At 35.7% G+C, this 16,841-nt stretch overlaps 1 protein-coding gene across 1 annotated transcript in view; it reads right to left on the bottom strand.

Moving 5' to 3' along the window:
* The window catches only part of CCDC171 (coiled-coil domain containing 171), a 179,129-nt gene that overhangs the window by 97,858 nt on the left and 64,430 nt on the right, over positions 1–16,841 (bottom strand). The window contains 6 exon segments of the mRNA XM_009274285.1: positions 2,341–2,526; positions 4,233–4,415; positions 5,068–5,294; positions 10,387–10,503; positions 11,258–11,577; positions 11,579–11,760. Of these exon segments, the coding sequence (XP_009272560.1) occupies positions 2,341–2,526; positions 4,233–4,415; positions 5,068–5,294; positions 10,387–10,503; positions 11,258–11,577; positions 11,579–11,760 (1,215 nt within the window).

Here is a 16,841-nt window from a genome sequence, read left to right as displayed (position 1 = left end):
GGGGGGAGGGGGGGAAGCTTATGAGAGACTTTTTCTTAAATTTTAAAAAACCAAACATGTAGAGCTTAAAACAAAAAGAAGAAGTCCTTTTACCCCTTGGTATCAAGGTAGTTTGTGTTAGACTGCTACTTGAATTTAGGAAGTACTTATTCAGCACAGGTTTGGAACTGTAAAAAACAATGATAAAAATTGAAGGCAAGATGATGATTTAGGAAGTAGACATTATAAAATCATATATGTATGATAAAAAAAAAAATCAAGAAACACTAGATCATGAACATGTGTTGCCATGCTACCACAACTGATCTTGTTTCCTTCCTTGATACAGTCACAGATATAGGCCGTTACAACCACAACGCAATTTTGTGCTAACTATTGTAGTAAACATCATGAAAGAATTAAGAGACATCAATCAACCTTCTGGTATTTAAACAGAAGTTTAGGGACAGTACATGGCAACAAGTCTACAACTTAAATTTGGTTCAAAACTCCTCCATGGAAAGGATCGAGAATTACGGAGTAATACATTTAGAAAACCAAATCGGTGTAACTGTAAGTGGTAAGTTTCAGCTCTAAGGCTTATTTTGTCAACTTTCTTAGCCTCTGTCCTATCACAACAGCTATATTATTACATTGTATTGTATCTTTACAGCTTTCAGCTATAATCAAGCATTTTACACTAAATCAAGTTGTTCTAGTAGCAAAAAACTGCTAGGGGGTTGCAGAATTAGGATGTATTTTAGGATCACTGCTGTCTCAAAAAATTTGTATCTAGCCTTTAATAAAAAACAGAAGCTGTGAAATCTAATTCAGTATCAAATAATCTGTGTAACAGATTTGTTTAAAACTCTATCCTATATTTTAAATGCCTACAACTGACGTTTTGTTTCATTTCCACTGAACAAATGTAAAGGTATGTTTTACATATAAAGTAAAACATGGTGAAATACCATGCATTAATGTATAAAGAGTAGACCCTAATGAAGATTTCAAATAACAGCTGTCTTCTATTGCTTCCCTTCTTTATGATCCTAATATCCATTTAAAAATCTTGCATCAAATATTTCCCAAAGAAATCAAACACAAGCCTAATGGCTTATATATACTGCAGTTACATCTGAAACAAAAAAGCACAGTATTAACAAGCAACCTGACTTAAACATTAGACTAGTTTATTCTCACATTGAAATGACACACACGAAGTTAGGGGACCGGGAGGGAGAAAAAAAACATAAAACACAAGTAAATTGGAAATGTCATTGCCTTTCACGCTTAGTGAGGTAAGGTATTTTTAGTAAATAATACTGCTAATGAAATCCCTCCTTAATAAATTTAACAACATCCTTTAGCTTCCTCTACTGTACATCACTTCAAACTTCAACTCTGCCGCAAGTCATCCTCCTTGACATCCATTTTCACTGTTATATTTACAACAATGGTTTCTGACATTTCTACTAGTTTTGTAGCTTGCATCTTTTTGGTTCTCCTCCCGCCTCTTGACATTTCTTATCACTTCCTCCCTAAATCTTCCTCAGAATGACAAGTGCTTCTATTTTTCAAAATACCAGTGAAGCAGTCTCTTTTGCTCAACTATCAATTCACAGAAGAATACTGGGAGGTAGAAAGACAGTAGTAGGGCTGAAGAGCAGACAGAAGCAGCAAAGCTTCCTTTAAATAAAAAATAAATAAAAGCTGCAGAGTTCAGGTCACCACACGTTACTGGCCTGCCATCACAAGGTTTCTTCTTTTCCCGTGTTAGATATCCACCTAGTTTCAAACCTCTTATTCTCTCTCTGATCCTTGATTTGCTTTCAGAGATTCTGATAACATCTTTTCCCTCATTGCTAGTTTTATGTCCGGGAAAATTCTAAATCCTGATGAAAAAGGATCTTTCTCTACTCTCACCTAGCATGTTCCAAACTGATAAATGCATTCTCTACCCTAAGATTATATTCAGGAAACAGCTAATCCAGGTTTTAAAATATTCTTACGATCTCTATCAAAAATCAAAGTATTCCTGTATTCTTCCTTCGTTTTTCCTATAGTCTGCAAACACCTCACGATAGCAAGAACTGCTGTCTCTTGTGCACCATGTAAAATCCAGACACTTCACAGATTACAGATACTGGTGTACACCACGTAGTGCCAAAAGCAGAAAAAGGAATTTTTATCTTGAAGTTTCATTTTGAAAGTGTTTTCTGAGTACCCTAAAATTCCAATGGACTGAGTAGTATGTGTGCATCTACTCCTATAATTTTATTTGCACAAGAACTGCAAGATTTGGCTTATTCACCAAAAAGTAAATTTCTAGTGCCTATTTCAGAAGGATAATCATCTTACCTCCACAGTTTCACTTAAGACTTGGTTTTTATCTGCTTCTTCACTGGAGTGCAATTCTAGTTTATTATTTAACTCCTGTAGCTGTTGCGCCTGTTCATTCAAAAGCACTTGTGCCTGATGCTCCCGATGTAATGCATTATTCAATTCTTCACATGCACTTTCAAACCTCTCATGGGTGATCAATTTCTGATAAGGGAAATAAATTGTGTTTGATTGTGTAACTGTATTCACTTGTTTACATGCTTGACTTTCAGAGTTCCACTTGCAAACATATCAAATTCTAAAACAAAAGCATGCTAAAGATGAATATTTAGGTTTTTTTAACATGAAGACAGGTTACCAAACAAAAAAACAGCAGACAACTTTATTCACTGTATTTTTTCAAAAAAGCATTCAGGGTACTGTAAACAGTATGCATTCATTATTCTATTCAAATCAGCACCTCAGGTTGTAAAGAATCAATATTTAGAAGGAAATATGCAGATAAATGTCCCACATTTCAGTACATATCTTATTAACTCTTGTAAATGTCTTCCTGGACTCTTTCTCCCCTCCCCAAAATGTTCCAGAAAAAAGAAATACTTCAACGAAAATCATCATCTACATTTGAACAACAATCTAAAATGTGACAATTTCATCTAACTGCCCCAGAACTGTAAGGGAATAAAACCCATTAAGAACAGAACTGAAGATGATTAGATATAACCTTGTCCATTTGAGTAAAAAAAAAAAAAAAAAAAAAAAATCCATTTTACCATTTAGGAACAGGAAGGAGAGTGGAAGTGAAATCCATCTATTAAATATTCTCTGCTTGGAAGTGCTTTGATTGGGACACACTGAGGCCTCAGGATCAACATTGGGCACAGCTACAGAAAATGCTGCTCGTTCTGGGATACGACTATTTCAGTTGTACTGTGCACCTGTAAAGCCCCTATAAGAATCCTTATCCATTCACTTTCTCAGACAGCTCAAATGTGAGCTCAATTCTGAATGCAACCTATAGAAAATAAGCAAAGGAGGAAAGGCGCCCAGTGACTTTCCAGCATGCTAAAGCAAGACAAGTTTCTTCCCTTCCAATAAGGACTGAAGGCACAGTTCCACAAGTATGACAAGGAACACACCGACAACCCACAAAATGGCATCAATCCCTCAAACACCATGCCCATTACTCGCTATACTGTGGCTTCAAGTGGTTAAGGAACCTTTTTGTTGTCTCTTCTCATTCCTGCCAGACACTGCTATTTACAGGTTAGGGAACCCATAGTGTTTAAGTAAATCGATCGGCGACAGCAAAGGGTCAGAGGAATTTGGTGCATGTGTTCTACTGAGAATGTAGAAGAGAGCTTTTTTTTCTTCCTTCTATAAACTTACTCCTTCAAGGAAACAGCCACACCAAAATTTGCAGTGACTAGCTCAGGATATAACCCATACTCAAAGATACAGTAAAATGTCTATCATGATATTCAGCAATATCCATGCAAAGTTTAAAACATCACATTATGCTTTATGAACTTCTCAGGAACACACTTATTGGATACCCTCATTCCAGCTGACTTTACTCCGTTGAAGTGAAATCTATAAATCCTTTTAGGGTATATAAATCACACCAACATTTTCAACATACGGAAGAAAACCTGGGTTGCTGAAGACCAAATGTGTAATTTACACAGAATACCTCATTCTACAAAGCAAAGAGAAACTCCTGTGGAAAAGAGATACTTCTAAATACATCTGACTTACAGTTTAGTGACATTTACAAGGCAAGTTTTTTCTGGAAAATTCTGTTAATAGTAGATTGATTTTATACTTGTTTTTCAAAAGAACACAAATCAAAAAATGTGTAAAAAGGAGGATCTCTTGTAAGCGGTCTCCTCTAAATCAAATATACTTACAGATTGCTTAAACATATTTAATTGCTCTTGCAGGCTCTGGGCTTTGTCAGCTTCTTTTTTTATCTCACTGAAATTCCATTTGAATTCTGCAAGTTTTAGGCGCAGTGAGCGGCGTTCCACCTCTGCTGTATGAAGTCTTTGTGTGAATTCAAATATTTGCTTCTGCAAGGATGCTATGCTTTTCTGTTAGTAAACAGAAAGAAATTAATGTGTTATAAAATGTGCTATTTTAGCAATAAAATTAATCACATTTAATACCCAAGCAAATTAGACAAAGTTGTCATTTTGTCCTCCATCTCTAAAATACACGAGTGCAAAAATGTTAACCTGTTTCACCTACTGTTGAGGGTTACTGAAAATTCTGTTTTCAAGGAAGTACCTGTTTTCACGTAAGGCCCACAACAGGAGACAGATTACGTGAGAAAGAGTTTATCCTTTCATTTTCGTTAAAGGGAAGAAGGTTATCTTTTCTGAAAGATGAACAGTAAGCAGGAGAAAAAAAGAAAAAAAAAAACCACCTTAACATTTAGTTAAAGCCAAAAGCAAGTTTGTTCTTATAAAGCAAATACAATTTTGATAGAACTTTAAAAAAATCTTTTCCTTGATACATCAAATATCTTCTTAAATTCTTAGACAATAAAAGAAAAGATCTATTCACACCCTAACACTTTTGGGCATTGCAAATCAACTTCTAATTCTCTATATAGTTGACTTCAATGTAATGGACTCACAAACAATCTCAAACAAAATTAATGGTACTATCAAGAGAGCTTCACCATAACACTCATGCTGTGAACCTACTGTTTACATGAAGTAGCACTATAAATATGCATACCATAATGGGCAGTCTGTCACACAGTCCAGCTTCCAGGGCCTGGGTATTTATTTTATGAAGTCCATGAGCCAGTCTCTGTACCAAGGAGTCTTTCTCCAGATAAGTAATGCTCCTGCTGCTGTCTAGGGGAACAGACTCCATTATTACATTCAGCTTGTCCATAAGTTTTGAAAAGGAGTTCCTGGCTGCACTTACAAGTAAGTGTCCAGAAAGCCAGGGCTTTGTATCTTTAAGAAACAACAACAACAAAGAAACATCAAATAGGTTATTAGTTTCCTTCTTTTCAGTGGAAAAAAGCAACAAAAACAAATAGTTTCTTTAAAATACTCAGTAAGAAATTTCCATTAAAGAGTGGAAGATTGAGCTCACAGAAATATCTCAGAGAGACTCTGGGACAAATTCTGTATCTAACAATGAACGCTCTACTCCTATGAATCTTTGGATGGAAAGGTAGGATAGGATTCTAAAGAATAAGATTTGTTTGTCAAAGAATAATTTTCCAGTTGTTTTTATGTTCTCCTCCAATACTATACTTTCTTAAGTCTTTCTTGGGTGTTCTAATTTTGTAATTCAGAAAACATGTAAGATGGATGCAAGCAAATGCAAGCCAGGTCAAGTATGTCAGATGTGATAGCACATGGTAAATCACTTTATCGTAATATTTACAATGCAAATTTGTGAGGGTTTCCTGACTCCTCTTCCTTCCCCTCTATAGATGTCTAAATCATTTGCTGTTCAAAATTAGTGAGGCTTGGTACCTTAATGCCATACTATTTATATTCTGAGACAAGAGAATATAATTTACCTTATTCCAAGGCAATTAAAATTTTACAGCTACAATTACTTATTTCCCCACAGGATTTTGGTAATCATCCTTCTCATATAATGGACTTAAGGCCCCAGCACACCCAACATGTCCTGCTTACTGCTAGATTCGTCAGGTCTGTAATTAATAATTGTGTTTAATGTTGATAAATAAAATTGTCAGTGCTCCTTCCACTAATTGGTATTCCAGATAACAGTTAATAGGTTTATTTATGCCTTAATAAAAGTCTTGTAATTTAGTTTTCCCTCTGCTAGGCAGGTCTTAATCTGTCATTACGTGTCTTATGATACTATCAGTGTAAGATGACAAGCATGGAAGAGCTTATTTACATTCAGTAGTACAGCAGATCTCCTGTTGCTGCAGTGAATTAAAATATTTACTTAAGAGTATAAACAGAAAAAAATAACCATAGCTTTTTTAAGTTAAAAAAATTCTCTTTATATATTGTGCAGATAAAACCAAAGGTTCAAAGCAAATGAAACATGATTATTGGTATTTTTAGATTACAATTCTCATCATAGACAATTTATCATTTACACATATGAGATGAAATTTATCTGTAAGCAAACAAAAAAAAAGCACATAATAAAGCCAAATACTCTTTTTTCAGAGCCATTCTCCTGCTTGGTTTCAAAATACCACCATTCCAATTATTCCAGTGCTTAACTAGAGTACCATTTTTGAGTATATGCTCTCCATAGCCCCAGATAGTAGTAAATCTGTTTTTCTTCATGTCTAAAATAGCACTCTTTCTATTCATCTTTAAAGCCAAAAATCTTATCCAGCATTTTTTTCTTGCACTTCAACTAACAAAACATTCTTTGAAATTAAAAAAAAAAACAAACAAAAAACCACCAAACTATTCTCATACCCAGAAGAAACTGCTATTGTAATGCTCTGTCAACTTTGGCCAAGGCTCCTCTCTTTTCCTTATGTTGGTTCTCTATTAGTGATCACATAAAAGATAAGCTACCTTTACCATTTTAACTCTTTCTCACAGATTATCCTGTCCTACCTGTCGTTCAGTTTCAAAGACCATCTCTTTTCTCCAGTCATGATGCATTCGTTAGTTTGAATGTTTAGTTAAATTAACCTATAATTAAAACTAGAACATTTGTATTGCCTTCTCCTTATGTTGGTTCTCTATTAGTGATCACATAAAAGATAAGCTACCTTTACCATTTTAACTCTTTCTCACAGATTATCCTGTCCTACCTGTCGTTCAGTTTCAAAGACCATCTCTTTTCTCCAGTCATGATGCATTCGTTAGTTTGAATGTTTAGTTAAATTAACCTATAATTAAAACTAGAACATTTGTATTGCCTTCCATGTAAGATGACACATTACCTTCTAAAAAACTCTCCTTTGACTTTTGGTAAATATCAAAATAAGGATACTCTCAATGAGCTACTGTTCCTTCATTTTTCCTGGTATTTCCACCTGGTATCTCATTTTACATGAGATTGTTTGCCTGCCAGAAAACACAGTATTTCTCCATATGTGCAGTACCTAGGATGGCAGCCCCTTTCCCTATGTCTAGAATCCCCAGTTTAACTGTATTAAAAATAAATTAATAATAATAGTTCATGCAATTGTGTTGTAGCATTCTGAAACGATCATTCCACTTCATAACCAGGATTCCTGTTATTCAGTACAGTTCAGCATCCACAACTTAAGGCACTTTCTTGGGATGGGGAATAAAAAAGGCAAATCATCATATCTCTGTTTATTTCTTTTTTATGAAGAGCAGTTTGGAGGAAATACACAGAAACACGTTGATGCAAGTTACTGACTGCTTTGAAAGACGAAATGAGAATATAATACAATTCCACAAGGAACTGTATCTATAACCATTGGCAAGAGAATATACATTGTAAGTATATACATTTTAAGTACCTGCCCACGAAGGATCAAGGAATTACAACAAAAGCATTAAATGATGTACATTGTGATGTGTATAAGAAATTATTAACACAAATACAGGTATATCACAGAGCAATTAATTCTTACATTAAACAAATGAAGAAAAAGACAATGAAAAGTGACAAATCTTACTTCACTGACAGATGAAGACAGATTCTTGTTTACTCTGTTTTGGTGAAATAGAACAGTCAGCAGGATAAACTTAGCAGTACTACACAAGACTAAAGTTTTCATGCTAAGCTTCCAAAGCTTTGTGTATGTAACAGTGGAGCATATTTGTATTCAAAAAGCTTGACCTTTTCTTTCTCTGGTTTATCACAGTAGAGATTCTGTTCAAACCAACCTACAAAACTAACCTTACAAAAACCTAAATCAAATCAAAACAAAAACCCCCCAAACACTTCAATGAACTTGTATTAAGATTGAAGCTAAGAGATCATTCCAAGACATGCTGGAATGAGAAAGAAACTAATGAACAGTGTGAAGGGAAATGATCATGAATGTCAAACCAAAACCACTTTTTTAAAAGTTAACAGCTCAAGATGTGTCTCAAATCACCAAAGTACACAAGCCCAAAAGTTCCAGTGTTATCTGAGTGATCTGGATTTGGTTTCTTTCAACTGCCTCAAATAGTTCCTCAGAATCTAGCCATCTTTAAAAGTAATTTTTAAGACACCGAACCATTCCATATTGTAGATCTGTATAGCACCTTCTTATGCCTACTCTCTCCTGTGATGTGCAGTCTAATCTGGAACTGACATTATTTCAAGATCTGAAGAGAGCAGATGCCTTTTATTTACGTTAAAAAAACCAGTTCAAAATCACTTAAGTCAGTTTGAAGGTTTAAATCCTATTTGAAATAAGACTTACAGAACATAAAATCATTTCCTAAGTATGCAAGCTTTCTTTCAAATATATTCCTTCAGAGCCTTATCACTTTGATACTTCTGGAAACGTCATGTCCAACTTTAAATTATTTATTACTATTTTTTGAACCAAAGGTTCTTGGGAGACTTGATCTCATGAGCAACAGAATTCCAAGTAATACATGAGCAGTTAGATCTTGAGGTTCTGTGAAAATTACTTACAATAGAGATAAGCTATGAAAGCATCACCAGACTGACTGTGGCCAAAACATTCTCAGCATGGCTCTTCCTAATTCTCAAAATCAAAATTGTGTTGAGTGCAGAGATATCAAGTAAACAGAGTGCACCAGAATTCTCATGTACTTCAATACCAGCAAAATATCATGAGGTTTAGGGTATTCTAACTAGTCACTTCAGCACATCAATGCTGCTGTTAAGTTTCTCTTGACTCCTTTTCAATTTGCTGTTCTTGCTCAGCACTGTATACACAGGAACACTTGCAGTATAAACCCCGTAAATATTCTGAAACACAGTTCAAACTTTGTTTTGTAAGGATGTAAATTTAAGTTACTGAAAACAGGATGATCAAAGAAGAGAGCACCTGAAACTGAATCAAAACACTTTTGATTCAATGACTGACTTTTGGCACCAGTTTACTGTTCAGGCTTCTGGGAAATATATCACCTTCTCTCTGTCCCGCTATTTCCTTTTATTTATATAAATTATCCTTCCTTTAATATCCTTCATTCTGTGACAGAATTATTGGGACTTTGAAACTACCAGCTGCCAAAGAACTAAGGATGACACCAATGCAGAGGATACAAGTGAGATCTTGTATCAGTCCTCGCTGCGAAGAAATTAAGGAAGACAGTTAACAGCTGGGAATCAAGAGGTGATATTTCCAGAGATTGGCACTAAAATTTTCCATAGGCATAGTAGAATTCTATACGAGGAGAGACTGAGAAAATTAGGGAATCTAGACGCAAATCTAATTAAGCATATACTTAAAAAGGGAACAAAATAAGGACTGCTATACATTGTGTAATTTGAGAGCATTGTATTTCTCTCTCAAAAACCACAAGATACAAGTAAACCAGATGAAAATAGTATCCATCAAATTCAATTGTTTTCCAGATGCCAGCAATTTGGAAATTCTAGATTCATATCATATAAAATACAGTAGGAAGTTATTTCCTTTCAGTCAGCAGCGTTAACATCCCAGGTTGAATATGTGCCTGTTTTAGGGCCTGCACTTAAGAAATACACAGATCAAATAGACAGAAATGACGTAGATTTTCTCTATGGAAAAAAATTAGGTTGAGCTTCAGTAAAATACTTTTCGAATACTGTAACAGTGGAACAAGATAACTAAGCAGCTTGTAAATATTACTTCATTGGAAGCTTTTAAGAACAGGTTAGCCAAATATCTATTGGTGTGGTGTAGATATTTTTTCTATCTCACAACAAAGCTGGCAAAACTGTTTATATGCTTTCTAGAAGCACTCTCCAGCTTTCTGTTTCCATGACTCTACATACCGAAATGAAGTATCATATCACCAATTAAAGGAAATTAATCTGTTCCAACAATACAGCTCTGCAGAGATTTGATCCAGAATAGTTTAGATAAAATCCTAAAAATGGAAATTATGTAACCACCCTATTTTTTTTTAATCTTCTACTACAAGAATATACTTTTAAAATTACCTGTTTTGTTAACAACATCCTGTAATTCAGTGACAGAACTGATTATTGCAGCAAGGAGGTTAGAACTAGTAAACCAGCTGAGGGCTTCAACACAGTGAATTTGTTCCTCTTCATGACCTGTGAAACAGAATTGTAGCTAGCAATAAAACTGAATAACTTAGATAAGGCACACTACTATCTCCAGCTCTTTCAGAAATTGACCAAAACTAAGTATATAAGCCACAAACTAATTCTTCTTTCAGGACAATTTAGATTGCATTAAATAGGCTTCCAGAACTACTGAAACAGAAAAGTGGATGGATCTTCTAGTTTGGGAAACATTTTTGATACCATTTATCCTTGTAGGGGAAAGCATGAGCTGGTCTGGTAACAGAAAGGGACAGGAAGACTACGTAATCTCTAAAGATAAATTTAGAAATCCTATACGAATATTTTACCTGAACCAGAAAGCAATTTTTTGCATTTTTAGTAGGAAATAAACACTAAAAGTCATTAATAAAAGAAGAGGAAATGTGTTTTCAAAAAGTATGTTGATGGTCAATCATTGAGGAACATTACAAGATATTTCCCACAGAGAAGATGTGGTAGCACCTAGTTCTGAAATCCGTAGTACGGATGTCAAGAATATCAGACAGTATTAGTTCACGTGTGTAGTTATAACTTTTCTTTCAATGCTTAACAGACTAAGCATTTCTTTTTAGGGGAAATTACATTTGTCAAGAAATCCAGAAATCACAAATCCAGAAATTCCATTTGTCAAAATGTCACTAAATTTGTCTTTACACTCCATTAATAACAACATTACTATTTGTTATTCACTAACCATATAATTTGACATAACACTTATCAAAGAAGAAACCAATTAGCTTACTTGACAGATTACGCTTGCCTTTGGAGTCTCCTATACAAACTAGAATTCCAATGCCTTCTTTGAAGCCATTTACCCAGGAGAAGAGGGAACTAGAAGATTGGGCTAAAACTTTAAGCCTGTTAGCTGCCAAAACTGCAATCACACCTCTTCGGAATACACGAATCAGGCCTTCAAATTTTCTTTTCTTCAGTTTTGCTTCATCTTGATTCTTTTCCTCTACATCAGAGAGAGCATGAACTAGGGTCCTAATCTCCTGGTTCACTAATTCATAAATGTTGACCTGATCCTGGAGAAGGTCTCTTTGTGAAGACATCCCACAACCGGCCAAGGGGGGAAACCGGGCCCCCTGCCAATAGCGCACAGGCTGCCAGGAGAGAGGAATGTTCCTTCTGAACCTGCGTCAACATATTTTTCACAGAAACATTTTCAAGGGCCAATTCCTCCTGTCTTTTTTCAAGGACATAATTTTTTTCCTTGTTTTTCTCTGCTGTTTCTTGGTATTCCTGGGAGAAGGGGAAAAAACAAACAAAACCAGAAGAAATATTAACTAGAAGGTATTTTTTAAAATAACAAAATCATTTCTACCTAGACAAAAGCTAGAAGAAAATTCTTTTTTTTTTTTGTCAGATTCAAATAACACATTAAAGGAACAAAAATTATTAGTAATGACTGTCAAAGCATCTCTCCTAGCAAACAGTTACAGAACCAGATATATGAAAACAAATCAATAGTACGAGGAAAATTTGCACAATCTTCAACTACAAACGGACTCCAGATATCTGACAATAATCTACTAGTACTGCAGTAGCCCACAGAAGGTCCAAGAGTACCTGGTTGTCCACAACACAGTTTTATGAGTTGGCTTAACAATAAGCAATTACATGCTCCAACTTCAGAAAGAAATTGCTCTTCAAAGCAGAAAGGAAAGTTAATGTAGGAAAGAGGAAAAAAAGAAGAAAAACTCTGGAAGATAAACCTAGACAGATTGGCAGCAGCTGGGAAAGGGGAAGTAAAGGTGATCTCTTAATTACTTTGCAATCAACCCCCTACTTATATATTCACAGATTAATTAGGTCTCATACAGAATTGACTTTTCAAAAGAACAGTGTGATACAGATATTTTTATTTTGACTAGTGCCATTACAGATTTTTTTCAACTTGCAGAACATTTTTTCTTTTCCTCTCTATGCCCTGAAATAGGGAACAAGGGAGATTTAAAACAGTAAACCCGTGTAGCAAAATGAAGACACTAACAAGCCAGGGAATGCCGGGACTAAGGTTAGACCATGCAGACTGGTTGCTTTTGATAACATGCAGTTCTTGTACACGAATCAAGACACTATGCTGGGACTACAGAGACTTAGACTGGCTTCTTGATGCATGAGAGTCCACTGTGATTGGAACAACCACTTGAGGCTACATTTGAACAGGTCCCAATGGTATAAGGAGATAATACATTTTAGGCACTGTTCACAAAGAACCCACAAGCTCAAGTTAAATGCTTTATGCTCCAGTTACAATACATGGACACAAAAAGGTAAACATGAATGGAATGACAAGTCTGTCTGATGAAGAACAGAGAGGATTGTGCTAAGCTTCAGCTACCTCTCCTAGAGCTGTAAGCAATTTTGTTGAAAATGAGGTGAGGTTATTCCTGTTAGCAGTGGCCAAAAGAGAAGTAAAATGGTGTCATCCAGCCACACTCCCATGTGTTCTATTTGGTACAGGTCCCAAGCAAGTGGTGAGGGGTGCACCCTAGTTTCTTCTCCCTCCTCCATCCTGCAAGCACAACAGGGAAAAAAAAAAATGCATAGCTATCCCTAGAATGGAAATAAAAGATCCCACGCTTCTATACAGATGTACCCTAGTCAGTTCAGAATGTCTTTGACCAAATAAATATTTTATTATTTTTTTGGAAGAGGAAGATTTTGTAGTGTTATTAAAATACTTTCAGTGATACAAAAATAGAGTAGGTAGCTAAAAGATTTAATTACAAAATGCAATTTACAGGCCTCATATGTCACTTTACTACTCTAAAATTAAGTATGAACATGTACAATATTTCAGTGCTACTGCATTATTTACAGTGTTTAATTTTTATAGAAAAAAAACCTGATAGCATGACTGGAAGGAACTGAAAGGTAAGCTGAATTTAGAAAACAACTTATGGTTTCTGGCCATCACAGGTGAAAGGCCAATATCTGAGTAAACAAAGTGTGATCCCTACAGGGCTGTTGGGTAGCAGTACTAACATTCCATGCTCTAGCTAATTAAAGCTGATTTTTTAAAAAAGCTTAGTGTTTTTATACGCTTATGGTTATATGGTAATATGCAAAAGTAAACAAGACAATCTCTGACTACAGAAATGTAGAAGTTTTGTAAGAAAATACACCTTCCTGTTTTTACCAGCTAATAATTGCTTTTGTCTTACTCCACACTGTTTCTAGTGTTTTCTTCAAAGCTTAAAAGCACAGTTTTTGAAAGGGTCACAGAATTCTCTTCCTAAACATTGGCAAGCCAGCTTCCTTCCGTGTTTGAGCTTTGAGGGACACCTCACTCGGTTGCAGAGCTTGGTGGATTCCAAGAATCCTTAACAAAAAGAGTCAGGTGCTACTAGCAACACTATTTTATCCTACTTCTTACCCTTTATTCTGGCATGAAAACAGAACTGGAAACTAGAAATACGACGACACTATGACTTCAAAAGGTTTTTCTGTATTTCAGCTGTTTTATTTTTCTAAATATATACATCTATACATCTAAATAAACAACAGCAACCCACTGTCCTCCATTTCTTTCCTGTGTTTTAAGTCCATGGGCCAGACATGTCCATTGAAGAGATACAGTGGGTCAGGAACAGTACAGTTATGCGTACTTCTCCTCCTTTTGCAGTGATTGCACTGACTTTTGATACAATTGCAAGATACCACAGACTTTAGCTAATTCACCTGCCTTGCTGTAAAAGCAAGACCTTCAAACAACAAAAAAAAAGCCAATAAAAGACATTTTTTTCTCCCTAGAGGAATTTTTCCCTTTCCTATTTAGCAAACCTTTTATTTTTCTGTTGAAATTAACATTTTTTAAGTAGTTACAGGACTTTTCTCTTACAATATGTTTTTGCATATCAGAACAAAACCCTTCTATTTTAAGTGGTTGCCACAAAAAATGGGGACAGATTAATAAACGTCTACATAATAAACAAAAAACTGATAGTTAAAATTCAGAGGACATTTCCTATGAGACTGTGCAGAGTCTGAATAAATAATTTTTGTGAGGCTAAGGAACAGGCATAGTAACATTTTCAAAATGGCACACTATCAAATCAAGAGGACTGCACTCCTGCTACAAAAGGCAAGGAAAAAGGATATGCATTTTAAGCTCCACTGACTCTCCAAACATGGAGACCACGGACAAAGAACAGCGGTATCTACAGAGTGCCTTGTTTATTGCTGATCTGTGATAAGGCCACTCTGGGAATTTCTGCCCTACAGAAAAACAGTGAAACTGCTTTCTGATTACACCACCCATCTGACCTACAGTAACAGCTGTGAAGTAGTAGCTATTAACATCCATAGATCCTATCTTGGAGTCAGGGACCCTGAACAGTACTGGCTGGGGACAGAAGCAGTGGCAGGTGTCATTGCTACTAAAACCTCCAGATTTTGCAATGTTACATTTTAATGACAGGGAGACCATTCTGAAAAACCCTAACTCTCTACTGCAGTTCTAAGAAACCAAAACAATGATTTCCAAGATACATTACTCATATTGCTGCGCAGTTAGAGCTCTCAGTTAAATCCTGAGAGTCTGAATTGACAGTCTTCAGTTTGCCTTCGCACATGTACCAACAACTGGAAAAATTAAAGAAGTCTCAACCCAGGAGTTCTGAGAGAAAATGTCTAGAAGGCAGCACGGAACACGGGCTGGAGACAAAGTTACAAACAGAAGGATGCATCCTATGACGTAGTTCCTTTCCAGAAAGGAACTAACACCTACACAAGATTAGTTCATTAAACTGCTTGTAATTAACACTCAGATCTTTGGATGGAAAATACAACAAATTGCTACAGTTTCCTTGTAGTGCTAGAATAAATGTACTAGAGTGATGAGACCCACAGTTCTACAACAAAATGCAGAATACTGGCAAATTATATTCCACTTACACTGATGATATGTTTCCTATAAAATTTAATTAATAAAGCCTGTTAAAATAATTAATTTGACATATTGCATTCTGTATCTTTATGTAAACCCTGGCACTCAGTAATATCTAAAAGACCCTTTGAAGACATTCCATAACTTGTGGCACATTTTACCTTGTTTCCTATGGAAATAAGGCTACAACATTAGCCTGTCTGCACACCTCTGATTCAACAGAGCAGTGATCTTGCAGACAAATATGGCTAACAGGCTCAAAATGCAATATGTAAGAGACAGTCAAGTTTTATGAAAAACAAGCAATCAGGATTAGGACAGTCCTGATAGCAGACATCCATGGACTCTATGGATCCCAGAAAGGGAAAGGCTTAATGCAGAAGAAATTAGACTGTCTTCTTCCCAGATTGACACTGAATGTTAAGGAAGGCAAACTGAAACATGGGATGGAAAAAAGATGAGACAAAGTTTTGTTGAATCATCTAAGTGTATACAGACATTGCGCTGCCCAGATTACAACACTACCAGCTTGTACTCCAACACTACACAACCTATGTTAGAAAACATGCCCAGATGTTTCTAAGGGAAGGCATTTCCCTTTTAGAAACCCAGTAGTCCTGTACAGCAAGTTGACAGATAAAAGTCTTTTCCAGAAGACATGCCTAAAGCATGCTCCACAAGAGAGCGCCATGTTTTCAGTACGTGCTCTGCTTGCTGCCTACACAATTCAGCTGAGAAGACTGGCAGGTTCAGCAACATCCCGAAGAATGGCACAGTACTGCACAGCACCAATTCTCCACAATACGCTAGAGTTCTGAAAGAGATGACCCAGACCTTTCTTTTGTGCAGCATCCATAGGAGGCAGAAATCTGAATTGCTTAACTCCACTGTTTCTTTAGCAAGGAAAAGTCATTTTTAGAATTAAAATTAAGCTTCCTCATTTCATCATTCTTTTTGTTGGCAACGATTTCAAAAGATGAAACTACAGGATGCTGGGGGAACTTAATATAAGTCTGGATGCCACTTATTCCACTCATAGGGATGTTTTCAGCATTGCCAATATCCACAGTGAAATGTAAATATCAAGCAAAAAATATATACAAGATTTTAACTCATTCCCAAGAAATTACCATAAATTGCTCTATCTAAAATATACTTCATAAATACATTTTTCAGAGTGCAAAGACTTCCAAGCCCAAAATCTGAGTCAAATACAGCATTTTTCTGATGACATAAGTTTCAGATGGCAGTCACAACTAACAAGGCATATCTTATTTTGTATATTTCATAACACTTTGTCCTGGTTTCGGCTGGGATAGAGTTAATTTCCTTTCTAGTAGCTGGTACAGTGCTGTGTTTTGGATTTAGGAGGAGAACAATGTTGATAACGCACCCATGTTTTAGTTGTTGCTAGGTAATTCTTACACTA

The sequence above is a fragment of the Aptenodytes forsteri genome, unplaced genomic scaffold (assembly GCF_000699145.1).
Source record: "Aptenodytes forsteri isolate BGI_AS27 unplaced genomic scaffold, ASM69914v1 Scaffold46, whole genome shotgun sequence".
In the NCBI taxonomy this organism is placed as follows: Eukaryota; Metazoa; Chordata; class Aves; order Sphenisciformes; family Spheniscidae; genus Aptenodytes; species Aptenodytes forsteri.
This window is presented reverse-complemented; position numbering and strand designations above follow the sequence as displayed.